Source organism: Ursus maritimus, unplaced genomic scaffold, assembly GCF_017311325.1.
Source record: "Ursus maritimus isolate PB19 unplaced genomic scaffold, ASM1731132v1 scaffold_4, whole genome shotgun sequence".
Taxonomy (NCBI): domain Eukaryota; kingdom Metazoa; phylum Chordata; class Mammalia; order Carnivora; family Ursidae; genus Ursus; species Ursus maritimus.
Window position 1 is genome coordinate 57,159,539 of NW_024426552.1, and position 18,955 is coordinate 57,178,493.

Below are 18,955 nucleotides of genomic sequence, written 5' to 3' on the forward strand. Positions count from 1 at the left end.
GAAATGGCTTATTTTTTTACTTTCTCTCTAGTTTTGCCTTTTCCAGAATGTTGTATAGTTGGAATCATACAGTATGTAGCCTTTTCAGAATTGTATCTTTCACTTAGCGATATGCATTTAAAATTCCTTCGTGTTTTGTTTCATAGCTCGACAGCTTATTGCTCTTTAATGGTGACTAATAAGCTCTTGTTTGGATGTGCCACAGTTTATTTATCCATTCACCTATTGAAGGACATCTTGGTTGCTTCCAATTTTTGGCAATTATGAATAAAGCTGTTATAAACATTCGTGTGCAGATTTTGTACAGACATAAGTTTTCAACTCCTTTGGGTAAATACCAAGGAGCTGAATTCCTGGATCCTATGGTAAGAGTATGTTTAGCTTTGTTAGAAACCGTCAAACTGCCTTCCAAAGTGACTGCACCATTCTGTACTCCCACCAGCAATGAAAGAGAGTCCTTGTTGCTCTACATCCTCATTTGCATCTGCTATTGTCAGTGCTTTGCATTTTAGCCATTCTATTAGGGCTATAGTGATATTTCATTGTTTTAATTTGCAGTTTCCTAAGAGCATATTAGCATCTTTTCATACGCTTATTTGCCACCTGTATATGTTCTTTGGTGAGGTATCTGTTCAGATCTTGTGCTCCTTTTTAAATTGGAGTGTTTGTTTCCTTATTGTTCAGTTTTAAGAATTTTTTGTAGATTTGGGATACCAGTCTTTTATCAGATATGAGTTTTGCAAATATTTTCTCCTTGTCTGTGCCCTCTCTTCTTGTTCACTTGATAGTGTTTTTCAACAGAGCAGACATCTTTAATAAAGAGACTACTACTTACCAATCTTTTTTTCATGAATCATGCCTTGGTGTTGTATTTAAAGGGGCTCCTGGGTGGCTCAGTTGGGTAAGCATCTGACTCTTGATTTTGCTCGGGTCATGATCTCGAGGCCATGATTTCAAGGTCATGAGATGGAGCCCTATGTTGGACTCCATGCTGGGCTTGGAGTCTGTGTGGGATTCTCTCTCTCCCTCTCCCTCTTCTCCTTCCCCCTTCTACCTCCCCCTCCCCCAACATGCGGCTCTCTCTCAAATTAATGAATTAAAAGAAAAAGTTGTCACCAAGTCTAAGGTCACCTAGATTTTCTCCTGTGTTATCTTCTGAAAATTTTATAGTTTTGAATTTTACATTTAGGTTTATGATCCATTTAGGTTAACTTTGTGAAAGGTATAAACTCTCTCTCTCTCTATATATATATATTTTTTTTTTTGCATATAATATATATAATTTTTTTGCATATAATCTCCAATTGTTCCAGCACAATTTGTTGAAAAGACCACCCTGTGTTTTTAGTGTTACAGTGTTATGTATGTGTGTGGGCATTTACAGCCCACCTTGCACCAAACTTAAGAGCTAAAACAACCTTGCACCAAAGAGTCAGAAGCAGCTCTGTACTTGGAGCTCATTGTTCTCATCACTGTTTCTTTCCAACCTTCCATTCTACTGCAACCACCTCTAACCTCTACCATTCTCTTGTTGCTAGTTTCTTCTGTGTATCTTATATCTCTTTGCTTCTTCCATCCTTTTTGTCTTTCAAACCTTTTACGAACACTGTTGGCCCATGAAGTTTCTTCCTCTTTGGTTGATCTCCTCAGGTTGTTTGAGGCTTGGCTACTGGCAGACATTCCTTCTTCTTCATTTCAGGCAATATGTTTTTTTGTTTTTTCCCATACTTCCTGATTCAAAGCCACGATGGGTAATCTCAGTTCCTAGAGAGCTGGTCTCCCAATTTTTAAAGTTATGCTATAGAATTTTAATAATACCAAAGGTGGAGGATGAAGAACATAGGCTATTTGGGAAGTCAGCCTATATTTGTGTTGACTTCGGGTGCCATTATTGCCTTTATTCACGGCTACAAGATTTGTTGGTCAAGTCTGTTTAGCTATAGAAGTAAAATTGGGCTTGCATTTTCTTTTCTTTTTCTATCCTTACAAGAAACATATAAAATATCCCTTGAAACCATTGGGATGGAAAGGGATAATTGTATTTTAAACTTAAGAGCTAAAACAACCTTTAAAATCACCCCTTTTTTCACTTAACAGGAGAGAAAACTAAAAGCCAGTGAAATAAATTAGTTGTCCCAAATCACGTAACTAGCTTGAAGCAAAACCAGGAACATAACTCCGGTTCCTGAGGATATTTCCTCAGGATATTTCTACTAAATCACTGTCCCTCCCACAAGAGCACATCTGTATATTTACCAACAACAATAAAAAATAATTTAAAATATGACAGTTGCACTTTCAGTCAGGGCATTTGATCACACTTCACGTGTGATCAATTTCCCTTATAGTTACTGAAAGTCTACGCAGGAGGTTTTCATCTTTGTTTTTCCCCCAGGAATTGTCCAAGCATCCGTTTGTGTGGGTGAGTCAGACCAGCAGGGTTGACACCAAGTAAAACTGAGGAGTTCGCAGATTTGCTTCAGCGTTTCACAGAGCAGCCCCCACCCACGTACCATGATCTTATTTGGACCTCCTGTGGACCGGGAGGGCCAGTCTTCATCTCTTTTATGCTTTATTTTCATTAATGTTGGGTTCATTAATGTTGGGTTCCTCTGTGACAGACACCAGGCAGCTTGGAGACCCACGCAGTTAGCCTATCTGTCACAGGAAGATAGGATTAATCATGAGAACTGGTATTTCTGGATCTCCATTAGACAACCATGAAGATAAGCCATAGCAAACAGGATTAACCAACTGTTCCTCAGATTTAACTGCCCTGTTGTAGACAAATTGATTCAGTTATTTTAATTATCTAAACTGGAAGCATATATTAAAAATTGACATGAAAATACTCAATTTTTTTGTCCTTTCCAATATTTGCAAAAAGAAATCCTATATTTCCTGCTCTCCCCCAATACCATCTTCACCAGAGGAGAGCAATTATAACTTTCTAGGACAAAGACAATGTTTATCTGGGTATTAAAAGGACAAAAAGTGGGGAATAAAGAGAGAGGCAAACAGAATGAAGTCTGGGTATGCAGAGATGGTCTGGGGAGGCTATGGACAGGACGGCTCCAAAATAGCTATGTTGTATGACTCGAGTAAAGAAAGAAAGAGGATGTGGGGTTAGGCAAAGTTCTTAGCTGCAAGCAACAGAGATCAACTGGCTAACTTAAGCAAAAAAGTAATTTATTAGAAGGATATTGGGTTGCTCACAAACCTGAGATGCCAGGCTCAGACTACGATGAGGCACCAAGAGAGACTAAGCTACACGAAATTATGGCAACAGTCATGCTGCAGAATGGTTTTGTCAAGATGTCCACCTGGGAATCATCACCTTCTCTGCCATTAGATATGACTACCCCCGGACCCTCCTGCCGTGGACGCTACTGGTGTCAGCATTGCCAGTGAATTCTAAACTCTCCCTTCATCTTGTATTTTGTAGTCATCAATGAAAGGACCAAGCAGAAGCATCCAGCTACCTGAGCACAGGTCATGTATCTGGTTCCTTTGGCATCCATCAGCTGCCTTGCCTCCCATAGAACTCACCCAGTTTAGTGGAGTGGAGAAAGTTCCTCTAAAACACGTAAAGGATTTGAATACTGGGTAGCCCCCAAGTCAACACCACCAAAAGTCCTCATTGGGTCTTCTCAAGTGAGGGCATTTGGTCAAAGACAGCTGTATGGATCCAGACATAGGGCATCAGGGACCAAGATGTGGCAGGGAGGAAAAAGGGTACTAGAGCCTTCTATCTGTGCCCACTAAAGAGGAACATCTAATCTGAGTGTCAGAGAAGAATTAGAGTAGTATATAGCATCTCTGCCACCATGTTCATGCCAAGATTAGAAATAGTTTAGTCTCTTAAACATGGCCTTTCCTGAGGCTTCTTCTGTTCATCTCAAGAAATTTTCCTTTAGAATTTTGAAGAGGCAGATGTTTACAGACGATCAGTTTTGTCTTGTTTAGAAAGCAGTTTCTGTAAGTAATACTTATATCCTGACAATACTTTTTTAAAACTATAAATGGCACTGGTCTGTCAATAAATATCACTACAAAAAAAATTGGTGGTGTCACATCATAACTCTGACGGTCATAACAATAATTTTCTAGTGCCTTCCCAGCTTCAGAGCATTAATTAAGTAGGCCTCAGAATAGCTCCAAAAGAAACTTGCCTGCAGTGCAATCACTCAGCATATAAATAAAATCTAAGGAGGGGATTCTTGAATTCTGCCTCAAACCATAAAATAATTCTTTTTCTCTCTTCAAGCCCCTCCACTTGTACTCCAGAGTGAAGGAATTGTGAGGAGAGGGAATATAGGTGGGAGAGAGGGAGAAAAAGACAGGAAAGGTAAAGGAGAAAAGGAATCAGGCACAGGAGATGAGCAGACCCCCATACCTGAGGGATGAGGAACCAACATGGCGGCTGGCTGTCTCCCAGGAACCAAGCCTGGACATGTCTAAAGCCAGAGGAAGGTCATGGGATGGAGGAACTAATGCAAAATCTGTGAGAAACTCTGGGGAGACAGAAGATGGTGAGAGGCATTTGAAGTGAGAGGCAAATGGCAGCCCACAATTTAAGAGGCCACTGGTGAGGAACAGGTTAGAGGAGAGCTTTTTTGCCTCCTTCAGAGGTTGTCCACCCCTAGGGGGCTTTCTTTCCAGCCCCTCTTTCTACTCTGGACCCTCCTCACATTTAGAACCTCCCTGCTGGGGTTCTCACTACTACCCCAGGTAGCTGATAACCCCAGGAGTTCAAGCTCACAGGAGAAAATAACATATCTGCAGAATGAAGCTACATGAGAGAAATCAAACTGGACAGCTTTTCCCAGATGTAGCCCAACTAATAATCAGGAAGAATAAGACTTTAAAATGAGCCAAGTGAATATCATGGAAGAGATATGGCTTTGTTAAAATGAAGCAGGTTACAGTTATAAAGATGAGCCAACTGGAAATCTCAGAGTTAAAAATAACACTGTTTACATAAAGACCTCGGCAATGGGTTGGATGTTAGAATGAACAGTGGATTAGAGAACTGGAGGATCTACCTAAAGAGATGTAGGGTATCAAGAGAAAAATTTAAAAATTGGGAGGGCAGACCCGGCTATGATGTCAACATAATAGTGGGCCCACAAAAAGAAAACAAATGGGGAGAAAGAAATATTTGTAGAAATAATGCTGAAGAACTAAGAATAGCCACTTCCCCAACATCCTGGGGGTGCTTTCTCAGGGCTTGTTGAAAGCTACAAGCTTAGCTGGACTATCTTCACTCATATAATAACAATAACTATTTGTAGTGTATGTACTAAGTGTCAGATACATGCTGGATTCCAAATATGGATAAAATCCTCCAAGAGAGAGACAAAACAAATGCATGGAACAATGACCAAATATTACAAAACATGAAAAAATCATGTAATTGAGTATAAAATTGGGTAGGGCAGTCCATAAGTTTTATGACTGTTCAATGATGAGATCATGTTAAGTTAGGGTCTTCAGGATAGACTTGACTTGACACCTGTTCTTGTGAAGAAAATATGTAGGACAGCATTTCCCAAAGTGTGTTCTATGGAACACTTAACTTGTTTTGTAGAATAGTCTTGGTTTTGCATGTGAAAGGCTTTCCAAGTGTAGTGGAACTCGGCCCTGTTTTGACTGCCTAACATTTGAGCTCCATTCCCACATGTTTGGGGGAATTCCTCATTTTAGGAGTCTTCACTGGAGCTAGAGCTCCAGCTTGGACAGACGTAGAAGAGCAGCACTGCTTACACACGCGTACACAGACCCACACTAACCCAAATTTGGGCATGGCACGTGGCCTCGGTGCTACCAATCACATCTGCCCTTCCCAGACTTTGATTTCGGAGCCAGTGATGTAGAGAAGCAGCTGTTAGCAGCAACAGAGGCAACATTGGTTTCGAGCGATGGCCATGGCAATGGGGCGATGGCACTTAAAACCCTCCAGAGGCCTTCTGTTGCCCTTAGAGTAAAGCCCCAACCTCTTTCATGTGACTTTAAGGCTCTTCAGGACCTATAATGGTCCTTCACACACCTTCAACTTCAGCCAAACTGATTTTCTCTTAATTCTTCAAACTTCCTTCTTGCCTTGTGTCTCATTTCTCCTCCTTTTCTCCCTCTCTCCCTCCTTCCCTATGTCTGCTACATGTTCCTTTTGTCTGGACATTCCTCTTGTTCTGTCCTGCGTTTTTTTGGTTCATTTTTAGTCATCCTTTGGGAAAATACTCACCCTGAAAATCGATGTCATGCACTGCCACAGGAACTTAACTATTACTGCAATTCCTTGTTTAATTGGCATTCCGTGGGCAAACCTGTGACCTCTGTGAAGGCAGACTGTGTCCACACAGCTTAGTAATGTAGCTCTTGTGCCAGAACAATGCCTGGCACCAGACAGGGAGTCAAATATTCAGTGAGTGAACAAAGTTCATCGCAAAGTAGCTGGACTCTAGACTGCATTTTGTTCTATACTCCTGGCCTGCCGATTATTACACCTCTCTTAAATGTTTTCCCCTGTTTTTATTGGAACAGAAATGTTTAATATAAAACTTGAATCATAAACCTAAAGAGGAATGTTTATATGGATATATTTGTGTATATGATGAAATTGGGGAGTTGAGGTATGTAAAGCATGCTTCTTAGAAAAGTGTTTTGAATGCAAAATGCTGAGTATCTAAAAGTATAGGGAGTAAATAGTTCCCAAGGGATAAACTGCTCTTTTCACAGAGACGAATGAGCTGTTCCAGGAAAGCCGTAAGACACACTGTGAAAGGAAATTAATATCCTATGTGAGATGAACTGTATAACCTTCTCCTTTGCCAGGGGAGTTTGGAAGACAGTCAACACCTGATTGGTGGGTGAATGTGTGGGAGTGGAAAAGCACCGCCCAACCCAAAGCGCAGGTGGGACAGCTCTGCCTTCCGGTCTGCCTGGTGCTCTGCGGGTCACAGAGTACTGTTACCTATAGTCGGGGTGGGGGGGATGCAGATAGTCTGGGTGTTACTGTTTCCATTCCACAGCTGAGGAAACTGAAGTTCAGAGAATTTCAGTGATTTGTTCAAGGTCACCCAGGTAGTGTAGTGTTAGTGCCAGACATCAAATCTAGGTCTACAGATTTTTCTTCGTTATGATATAAATTTACAGAAGGTGGTTTTCTAAGGCCGAATCAGGCAGAAGGAATTTTTTTTCATTTTTTTAAAGATGTTATTTATTGATTGATTTGAGAGAGTGAGAGAGAGCAAGAGAGTACAAGCAAGGGGAGTGGCAGAGGGAGGGGGAGAAGCAGGCTACCCCCAAAGCAGGGAGCCCAATGTGGGGCTTGATCCCAGGACCCTGGGATCATGACGTGAGCCGAAGGCAAACACTTAACTAGCTGAGACACCCAGGCGCCCCTTTAAAAAAAATTTTTTTAAGATTTTATGTATTTATTTGCCAGAGAGAGAGAGAGAGAGCAAGAGAGCATGAGAGTACAAGCAGGAGGAGCCACAGGCAGAGGGAGAAGTGCTCCCCACTGAGCAGGGAGCCTGATGCAGGGCTCAATCTCAGGACCCCTGGGATCATGACCTGAGCTGAAGGCAGACGTTTAACCAGCTGAGCCACCCAGGCATCCCAGGCAGAGGGAATTTTAAACAGGCACATCAATAACCATAGGAATTATTTTAATGCTTATTTCTTTAAGAAAAAAAAAAGGTATAACCTATGGTTGAACTAACTCCATTCCTTATGGTAGTTATGAAAATTTGGGGATGAATGCTTCATTTACTAGGACTTTCTAGCCTCTAATAAGAAAGGGATTAAGAACTTCAAGGCCCCTTTGCTCAGGGACATCTGTTTTCCTATCATAGTCACATACTGGGCCCTCCCAGCAGGACTGCTTCACACAGCATGAAGGGTCTTGGCACGTGGGTACAAGTTGGAGATAAGCTGATGGTCTGGGAGAGGTTCAGAGTCTTGGAGAATGACTTTATTGCTTAAAAATCCTACAAATTTAATGTTGTTTGGGTTGATTTATGTTCCCCCAAAATATATGTTGGAGTCCTAATCCCTGGAATCCATCACTGTGGCCTTATTTGGAAGTAGAGTCTTTGCAGCTGTAATCAAGCTAAGATGAGGTCATTAAGGTGGGCCCTAATCCGGTGTGACTGAAGTCCTTATAAGAAGAGGGAAATTTGGATACAGACATGCCAGAAAGGAGATCAGAGTTTGAAACAGACACACACAGAGAGAACACCATGTGACAACAAGCAGAGATAGGAGTGATACAGTTGTAAGCCAAGGAGCACTAAACACTGATGGTTACCACCAAAAACTAAGAAGAGGCAAGAAAGGACTCTATCCAGAATTTCAGAAGGAGTGTGGCCTGGCCGACATCTTGATTTCAGACTTGTGGCCTCCAAAACTGTGAAAGAATACATTTCTGTTATTTCAAGCCACCCAGTTTGTGGCACTCTATTAGGGTAGCCCTAGGAAACTAGTACACCTAATATGGAATCTAGGCTGGCGTCTTACTGTTGGGTGAAGTACTATCTTCATCTGGGCCCTTGACCATATTTCTTTTCCAGGTTAGATGAGTGGAGACGTGAGCCATGTTAATTAGACCAAAGACAATGCAAAGTTCTGCTGGCTGAGAGAGAGAGGGAGAGAGAGATTGTAGTCGATGAAGTTAGCATAAACAGGTCAAGCACCAAAATAAAGATAGACTATAGCAAAATAAACCAGGAGAACAGTAAGAGTGCTTTAGAAACTGAGTGTTTGCCACATCCCTGAACAACAAAAAGACTACATAAAATGAGGGTTGTCACGCAGAAATGGGCAAAACACAAAGGCCAGTGCATCATGGCTTCCTTTTTAGTATTATAATGTAATATTTTACGTATATAACAAGTGTAGAAAATAACGTAACAAATACCTATGTACCCACAACTCAGCTTAAGAAACAAAAAGACAATTAGAATTCCCTATTTGCCCCCACCCTATGCCATGGATGGCCACAGGAACTTGAATGTTAATGCAATTCCTTATTTAATTGGCACATCATGTGCAAACCTGTGATCTCAGTGAGGGCATATGATGTCCACGTAGCTTATTAATGTAGCTCCTATGCCAGAACAATGCCTGGCATAGGACAGGGAGTCAAATATTTAGTGAATGAACAAAGTTCATTCTTAAGTAGCTAGAATCTAGACTGTCCTGGAATGTCCTTCATTCCCCAAAGTAACCATTTTGGGGAGACAGTTTTTCTTGGGTCCCTTGATTTCTGCACAGCTTATAGGAAGACAGTGACCGAATTTTTTTCTAACACTATTGTTTCAAGGATATTTATATAGCAAACAGCCTCAAATGATAGAGACCACGTCCATCTGTGGAGCAAAGGTAAGGCAGGTTTACTGCCCATTATAAAAGATGCGTGTTCCCTAAGCTCGTGGTTCCTCTTCTGTCTTGCAACCCACTGTACGTACGTAGGCAGCCTTCTGGGCCCGTTCATATCACCTTCATGGTACTTGGCAGCAAGAGGAAGTGATGCAGACATGCGGATGCTCATGCTGCTTGCTGTGACACGAGGAATAAAGTCCTTTGTCCCTAACCCAGGAGTCTGCCTTCCATCAGGATCAGTGAAACTGTGGCAACTGGGGTAAGTCTCAGATCCTTCAAAGCTTTTGAAAATAATTATCTGCAGCTTGGTGTTTATCACTTCTGTGTATGTATATTTTACTACAGATGGATGATAGGTAGACGGATGATAGCTAGCTAGACAGTTTTGTTTTGCTTGTTTACAAAGTGTATGTAAATGAGATCCTGCCGTATGTAGCCTTCAGTAACCTGCTCTTTTTCTCCATTTATCTTCTTCAGAGTGATCTGTATCAGTCCATGTTGTAGCTTATTCCTTTCATTCTTGTTTATCATTCCCGGTGTGTATGTAAGAGAGTTCTTGTGTATAAACTCAGTGGAAATGCTTAGTGGAATGTAAGGTGAGCTCATTTCAGCTTTAGTAGAGCTCGCCAACCTGCCCTCTGAAGTGGTTGTGCTAAACAGCAAAGCGATATGCAGGATCTCCTGTTTCTCCGCATCCTTGCAAATGTGGCACTGCCGTCCTTCTGAGACCTTTCTGATGAGTGTAAAGAGCTGAACATCTGTTCCCATGTTCTTTGGTCATTCTTCATCTCTGCAGTTGCTCTTTATATGCTTTACCTATTTTTCTATTGGGTTGTGTTTTTCTATGAGTTTAAGGACTCTTTACCTATTCAAGACATTAATATTTTGTCTGTTATATATGTACAAATAACACCTCATATTCTAGGGCTTGTCTCTGTCCTTCATTCATGGTGTTTATATAGTTTCTTGATCTCACAGTGAAGTTGTAGGAGAAGCCTATATCCATAGTGGTGTTCAGCAGAGTCAGGGATTCAAAATAGTGGTGACAGCATGATCTGACCAAGCATTGTGTGCAGAGTGGGATGCAAGAAGCTTGGTTTCCAGTCATGCTTCTGCCAGAGCTGAGTATCCTTGGGGAAGGCGTGTCACCTCTGTGTCTTAGGCGCCTCATAGGTAAATAGAACCTTTGGACTGGGTGATCTTCTTGAGCACCTTCCCAGATATAATACGTTTCTCTAATGAGTCAGAGTCATGTGCACCAGGCAGGCAATGACAGGAACTACGTGGACAAGTCCAACTTAACTATAGTCTGGGGAATGACTGACCAACTTCTGTGCTGTTTTGCTTGACCCGCCCACATGGGTGGCCGCTTTGTCCTCTGCGTACCCACAGCCCTTGCTCACGTTGCTACCACAATATCATCACATGACGCTGTTGGAGATAACATCATTAGTCTCTCTGACTAGCTCGTGAGTTCCTCAAGGACAGGGTTGCCTTTAGTATACCTGCAGCACCTCTCATAGCTCTTAACTCAGTGAATGTTTGATGCATGATAGAGGGAGCATGAAAGGGTAGCAGGAAAGGGTAGAAAGAGGGAGGGAAGGAAGAGAAGACCAAATAACCTAAACACTGCCGAGATATACACCTAGTGAATATAACACAGTTATTGAAACAGTGCACATTAGGAAAAGCAAATACTATTTTAGCTATTTTACAGACAGACTCAGTTTTTCAAATCACACGGGAAAACAGTGCTGTGCTTAATAATGGAAGCCAATAATCTCTGATTTATAGTCTGATGTTCCAACTAATAGAGCCTACAGCCTCATTAATTTAGCAAAACCAAACCGGATTTTAAATTAAACTCATTTTCATCTTCTTTATGCAACAGAATTATATTACTTATAATTTTGAACTTTTCCCTACTGACACATTCTAAAAGATTAAAAAGGGAATCTCGAAGCTTTAAGACCTTTCATACTTGTGATCTATATAATATCAGAAATGGGAGTACTTAAATAATTCTTCTCTCTTAGCTATAACGCAACTCCTTGTTTGTAATAAACATAGAAAGAAAATAAGATGTGTACAGCAGTCCCCCCTTATCCGTGGTGTCACATTCCACAATCTCAGTTACCTGTGAACAACCACAGTCCAGAAGCAGATGACCCTTCTTCTGACATATGGTCAGAAGGTCAATAGTAGCCTAGTACTATGTCACAATGCCTACATCTCCCACCTTGCTTCATCTCATCACGTAGGCATTTTAGCCTCTCACATCATCACAGCAAGAAGGGTGAGTACAGTACGATATTTTGAGAGAGAGAGAGACTACATTCAATAACTTCTATTATACTATATTGTTATATTGTTCTATTTTATTATTAGGTATTATTATTAATCTCTTACTATGCCTAATGTATAAATTAAACTTTATCATAGGTATGTATGTGTGGGGAAAATACGGTATATATAGGGTTTGGTACTATCTGCAGTTTCGGGCAACCATTGGCGGTCTTGGAATATACCCTCCCACCCAATGGGTAAGGGCAGGGGACTATGAAGTGTTCATGACAACAGGAAGAAGCCACAGGAGGGAAAATCTTGGCTCTTGGGAATGGTCTGTTACAAGGTGTCACGATCTATCGGGCATGGTCAATACACTGTCCTTCATTAGTTTTGCCTTTACAGGGCTTACTTCACTGCAGCAAATGTAATCCAATTTTCTCAGTTGTACATTAGCCTCTGAAAAAGCAAAGCAAAATTTGAACAGGACTCTTTATCTTTTCCCGGGGGCAATGCATTATCTATTTGTGTCAAAAAACTGCCCAGTGTCTTCTGTCTCCTACTCGAATATATTTTTCTGCAATTTATTATGTCAGTATCTCTGAGTTTGTTTTTATTATAATTAGTAAGACCATTATTACATAATACAAACGTAAATGGATTACAAGAGCCAGACAAGGAATAAAATTAGGTGTGGCAATGAGGAGTGAGTGGGGTAAGATGGTGGCGATATATCTGTTCTCCCTACAGATCTCCTTCCTACTAGCCCAGTTTCAGCCCCATAAGACACCAGCTTCCAGACATAACTCTTGACATTTGGTGGTGTCATGGTTGTGACTTCATAATAACGGGCAGTTGGCAAGTTGCTGACAAACGGGGTCATCCACTAGATGGTTTGGTTGGAACAGTACTTCCCAAAGCTCAGGCTCCAATCCGTGTGCACCAGAACCCCGCAGCATGCCCGGTAAGCATGCGTATCTTTAGGTTCTAGTCTTGATCTGCTGAATCAGAAATGCTAGCGGTGGATTTGAGGGATTCGAATGCCAAAAAGCACACTAACATTTGAGAATCACTGTCTTAAAGCATGAAAAAAAAATGGAGGGAAATCCCCTCTGGCACTCAGTACTTCAGAGGCAGGAGGAAGCTGCATTCCCAGGTAACGAAAAGACAGCAGACAAGCTAAAGAGGAAGCTTGCCTTGGGTTCTACCTCAGCTCTGACTACTGCAGAGTGAAGCAAGACTAAAAGCGTGTTCTAGAACCACGTGCTGCAGAATGCTGGTGAGTGTTCGGATTATGAACTGCGAAAGGGAGCTTGCTTCTGAGCTGATGCACTTTGTCAACACTAGGGACACCGAAGATGAAGTTTACAGCTCCCTAAAAGAGCCAGGCAGGTAAACAGTTAAAATACTGTATGAGTCACAACAAGATACCACATCACACCCACTAGGACAGTAATAATCAAGAAGACAGCAACAAGGGTTGACGAGGATGTGGAGAAATTGAAACCCCCATATAGTACCAGTAATGTAAATTGCTAGAATATAAAATGATGACTCTCTTTAGAAAACATTTTGGCAGTTCCTCAAAAAGTTAAACATAGAGTTACTGTGTCCCGCAATAATTCTACTCTTAGGTATACACTAAAAAGAATTAAAAACATAGTCATACAAAACTTGTATATAAATGTTCGTGGCAGCCAAAGAGTGGCAACAACCAAAATGTCCAGAAACTGAAGAATACATAAACAAATGTGATGTGTGCATACAATGGAATATTATTTAGCAATAAAAAGAAATGAAGCTACGACATGGAAGAATCTTGAAAACGTTTTGCTAAGTGAATAAGCCAAATACAAAAGGGCGTATGTTATTCCATTTATATGAGATGTCCAGAATAGGCAAATTCATAGAGACAAAAATTAGATTTCTGGTCACCAGGGATTAAGGGAAGGAGGGAATGAGGAATGACTGCTAATGGTTACAGGGCTTCTTTTTGGAGTGATGAAAATATTCTGGAATTAGATGGTGGTGATGGTTGTATAGCTCTGTGAATGTACTAAAAACTACTGAATTGTACCCTTTAAGAGTGAGTTGTGTGGTGTGTGAATTATATCTCTATTTTATTTTATTTTATTTTATTTTATTTTATTTTATTTAAGATTTTATTCATTTGTTTGTCAGAGAGAGAGTGCGCGCGCACACAAGCAGAGGGAACGACAGGCAGAGGGAGAAGCAGGCTCCTCACTGGGCAAGGAAAAGCCCGATGCGGGACTTGATCCCAAGACCCTGGGATCATGACCTGAGCCAAAGACAGACACTTAACTGACTGAGCCACCCAGGTGTCCCTATATCTCTATTTTAAAGAGCAATGGAAGAAGTGTCCAAGAGAAAAATAATAAATTGGACTACATGAAAAAAGTGCTTTGTGGTTACCTCTAGGAAAAACTCACTTCCATTTTCTTCTACTCACACTCAACACTTCTGATACCAGATGTGTGGGTTTTCTACACATCAAGTAATTCTGTGACACCAGCTGGGTGTCCTGCAGTTCAGTTCTGTTCTACCTGGTTTTAGCATCAGATCTCATATGTTAAGGGCTCGGTCCCACAAGACTGCTCACCCCCTACTTAATATGCCAATCGCAAGTCCAGGTATTAGGGTAAATCTGAAAATTCCCAGAGCCACTGAAGGCCTTGCCCTATAGGACAATACCCAGATGAAATTGACACCTGAGGGGGATAGCGCTGGGGATAAGAAGACTGGATCAGGTCCTGTCAATGAGGAGAGGAACCATGAGAACATTGAGAACATCACTGTGGGTGGAGGGGAAGGTCTGGATTCAGACAATACGAAGGACACAGAAGCAGCAGAGCTCAATGACCTGTTGACTGAGAAGGCTAAAGAAGTAGGAATCATGGATGACTCTCGGCTAATGGTTCTCATTAGATGAAGTGGCTTCCGGGTGAGGCTGTTCAACAAGCAAGGAAATTCAGAAGAAATTAAAGTTAAGAGGGAAGAGTGACAGATTCCATTTCTGACAGAGTTTGAGGTACTGGTGGAACATCCAGAACTTAGGAAAAAGTTCTGCACAAGAGATAGGGTGCTGGCGATTATCAGCTAGCTGAAGCCTAATTTCCATGGAAACATGTAGAGTTTAGGCACAAGAAAATGTTCGCTTCATGAACAAGTGCTTCTTAGCAAACTAATAAATTACTCTTGGATTGTTTCAATGTTAAAAAAAGCAAAGTGGTTTAATGAAGAATGATATGAGAAGCAAATAATAATTATATGATATCCATGTGGTTCTGTTTCCTCTCAGTTTCCGTTTTGAACATGTGTAGATCTTTCAGGGTTTAACTGCAAGATTTTCTTGTTTCGTTTCTTCTCCCTCATAAAGAAGCTTTCAAGAGAATACTAGGTTTTAATACAGCAGGAGGGGGAATCTCATGTGCAAGATCAAGTTTTACATTTTCTTTCTGACCATGTCTTTTTTTGTTTTGTTCTTTTCCACATAGTCTATGGTATTATACAAAGTGAAGGAAAACACCAGAACCATCTAGATCCAGGGCCACGGTTCAATTTTCTGTCTTTAAAACAGCCATGATAGTGTTAAATCCTTGGGGCCGTGTATTCAGAAGGAGCCGTGGAGCTGCTAGGCTAGAAAAGCATTTTGTGTCAGGGACTGATTTATGCCTTGGAGCAGGGCAAGGAGAAGAATACTCAGCCCCTATGGTATCTGTTGCTAGGGGAGCATCAGGCCATCTGCGAGTCTTTAATAAAACATGGCAATAACATTTTGGTTTGAAGCACAGAACGATTTTCCAAACCAAAATGAAACTTTGTCAGCAACTGAGGAGCTTGTAAGTCTTTTTTTTTTTTAAGATATTTGTATCTGTAGCATTCATATTCAAATAAGAAGAGACATCAATATCTTTCTTTTTTTGTTCTGGGCTTATTCTCAAAACCTTGTATTGACTGCCCAATTCGAACTCCTCAGCCTGCCATTTGAAGCCTCCAGAATCTGGTTTCCCTGAAGATCATGTCAGGTGGCAGCTATGGTGTGTGTGTGTGTGTGTGTGTGTGCGCATGTGCGATTTGCCTTACCCCTCTCTCTGCCCTGGCTCACAGGTGAATGCTGTGCGGGTGTATGTGAATAGTTCCTCCGAGAACCTCGACTACCCAGTCCTCGTCGTGGTTCGTCAGCAGAAAGGGGTGCTGTCCTGGCAGGTTCCTCTGCTCTTCCAAGGACTGTAAGTGAATCTTCTAAAAACTTCACTACATTTTTTTTTTCTTTCAATGACCTAGACCTCAACTGGTGTTTTCCCTAGTAAAACGAGAAGTCAGACTTCTGGAATGTTGACATGATATGCATTCAAAATGCCAATAGTGGTTATAGCACATAGCCCAAACTGTCCAAGTCTGTTTAGTTTCCATCTCTGTTTTTTTTTTTTTAAGTGCATTGGGCATGGAGCCCACTATGGGGCTTGAACTCACAACCCTGAGATCAAGACCTGAGCTGAGATCAAGAGTCAGATGCTTAACTGACTGAGCCACACAGGGACCCTGACTCTTTGAATTCAGATAAACATTCTACCTAGATGTGTAGCACCTGAAGAACTTTTAGCATTTTAATTCTATCCGGAATATTCTGTAGCTCTTGGTTAGTGGATCACCCACTGAGGACAGGGCTANNNNAGCAGTCAATGTAAGTGAGTAACACCTCCATTCTTCAAAATGCCCAGAGTGTGCATTCTTCATTCTATAGCGTTTAAGCACTACTAAGTGCTAGAAACTAGGGATACAGCAGTAGGGGGAAAGGAAAACAGAATCCCTGCCCTCATGAAGTTTATACTTTTGCAGCGGAAACTGCATAAGGTACTCTTGCACTACTAAGAAAAAAACCAGAAGGCATTCAGACATAGGTACATAGTATGCGGTAACTCATTTTTAGCGGCTGAGTAATTTGAGGATTGAAGTAGTAATTCTCATAAGGTTATTTGGCTCTGGGTTTTTTTTTTTTAATGTTCCATTTAGCAAAAGCTCAAAGAGTAGAAATATGAAATCAACTGGTTGTTTTATACAACACAGTTTCCCCTTCAAAACTCAGTATTTTTTTCTTCATTGAGTTAGGAAGATGGTTTAATGTAATGTAGACACAATCAAAGCGAAGTGGCCAGCACTGAAGAGTCCTCGAGTCCCCGTTATTACATCACACAAGCCACAGACTAAATCACTAGCAGTAGGTCCGGTCTGAAATTTAAAACACAAGCACTTGAAAACAAATTTGGAGAGAAATGAAATCAGATCAGCTTTTTTTCCTTGCTCGTTCACGGAGCCTCTCGTGAGGCTTGTTCTTGCTTGTTTTTCCCTCCACGGCTGCTACAGATACCAGAGGAGTTACAGCTACCAGGAAGTAAGCCGCACTTTGTGTCCCTCAGAAGCCACCAATGAAACAGGACCTCTGGAGCAACTGATATTTGTAGACGTCGCATCCATGGCTCCACTGGGCGCCCAGTACAAACTGCTGGTTACCAGGATCAAGCATTTCCAGCTACAGTAAGCAGGATGTCTCATGGCCTTTTTCTATTCATTCGTCTGCTCTTCCTGTGCTTGGGCATGCTCAGTCCAGTTTCCTTTCTTCCAAGTCAGGGCTCAAGAAGGAAATTAGCTACTTGGCCTCTTGTCTTAGCACCTTCTGACCCTTCCTGCTCACAGCTGGACAGCAGGACTGTAATCTGTGCAATAGGGAAGCAGTAGGGACTGGCGCAGAGGGGAACAGTGCCTGACCTTAGAGGTGTGTCTGTTTTCAGGGGTTTTGTGAGGACCCTGCCCACCTGTAGTCCAAGTGAGAGGCCCTAGGTGATTGGGTACTTCTGTATTATGCGTCAGTGCCACTCTCCTGAGTTCTATTTTTCTTCTGAGGAAGACCTTAGCTATCTTTCTTGCCCTTATTGCTATTCCAGTTTTCTCCTTCCAGGTTAAGCATGTATACAGGTAGAAAATAGTGTCATGTGGCTTTGTCTTTTGTGGGACAACTAATGACTCTTTCCTCCTTCTCTTGCACTACCATCTTTTGAAACAAAATCAGTTGGGATACACCATCTCAAATTGTTCATATTAGACATACATATAATAAATTCCATTGAGGGAATGGTCTCCAAGGGAATCTGTTCTTTTCCAGAGGTTACTCTTGTAAAATATTGCATATATTTGTGTGAAAATTTAAACAGAAAGGTCATTCCTTAATAAGGCCAGAAAGTTCAGAAACTTTCTGTCCCACTCTCTTCTAAGATCAAAGCTTCTCAAGAGTTCAGACCACCTCATCCTCTCTCAGTGTTTTAAATAAATTTCAAAAGAAAATATCATCAAATTGGTTTATTAAAATTAGAATTTATACTCATCAAAATGTATCAGTAAGAGAATAAAAGAACAAGCCATAGACTAAAAGACAACACACATAACTATAAAGGGTTCATAGCAGAATTTATAAAGAAGTCCTACAAATCAGTAAGAAAAAAACGGGTAAGCTCTTGGCTGCTGTCCCCATTATCACCCACACTTCTGTGGCTCTGGCTTCTTGTAGGCAAGAATCTCGGCACCTATGAGTCTAGGTACTGCTGAGGGTGGAGACTGGCCCCCAGATGTGCACAAGTTTGTGTACCCAAGTCTGTGTGCCCATAGGTCCAGACTCAGCTTCCCTGGAACAAATAGGTTTTCTGAGGAAAAAAGTGAGGAGATCTCAGGAACAAAAATTGAGAAAACAATCCTGTGACCTAGACCTCTCACTAGAACTTTGGTACAGAGAGTGAAGAGTTTCAGAAAGGGAATCAATGTTTATATTTACCCAATGAAAAAAATATTTATATATATAATATAAATAAACTCCAATATGCCAAGAAAAAGTCTAAGAATGTCAGTGGGATTTAGAAAAAAAGGAAACTATGTGTTGCTTTAAAGAGTACAAGCCTACGTAAAAAATATATAGATGTAAATAAAAGGACAGTGGAAGAACTATACTAATACTGGCCAAAAGAAAGTTGATGTAGTATATATATCATATTATACAAGATATACCTTAATGCAAGAAGCATTATTAGAGATAGAGGGACAGTTCATATTTCTAAAAGTGTCATTCACCTGAAAACAAATATAAATTCTAAATTCGTATGCACCTACTAACATCACTTCATAATATACAAAGCAAAAATTTCAGAATGAAAGAAGAATTGGACTAACTCGCAGTCTTTGTGGAGATTTCTCTATAGCTAATGGAATAAATAGACCA

General features: G+C 41.1%; 1 protein-coding gene across 1 annotated transcript in view; it reads left to right on the plus strand.

Annotated features, from left to right (window-relative positions):
* Positions 1-18,955, plus strand: part of SIDT1 (SID1 transmembrane family member 1) — a 92,871-nt gene that overhangs the window by 13,148 nt on the left and 60,768 nt on the right. Inside the window, exons 2-3 of the mRNA XM_040621248.1 lie at positions 15,799-15,920; positions 17,056-17,226. Coding sequence (XP_040477182.1) covers positions 15,799-15,920; positions 17,056-17,226 — 293 coding nt within the window. The remainder of the gene's footprint in view (positions 1-15,798; positions 15,921-17,055; positions 17,227-18,955) is intronic.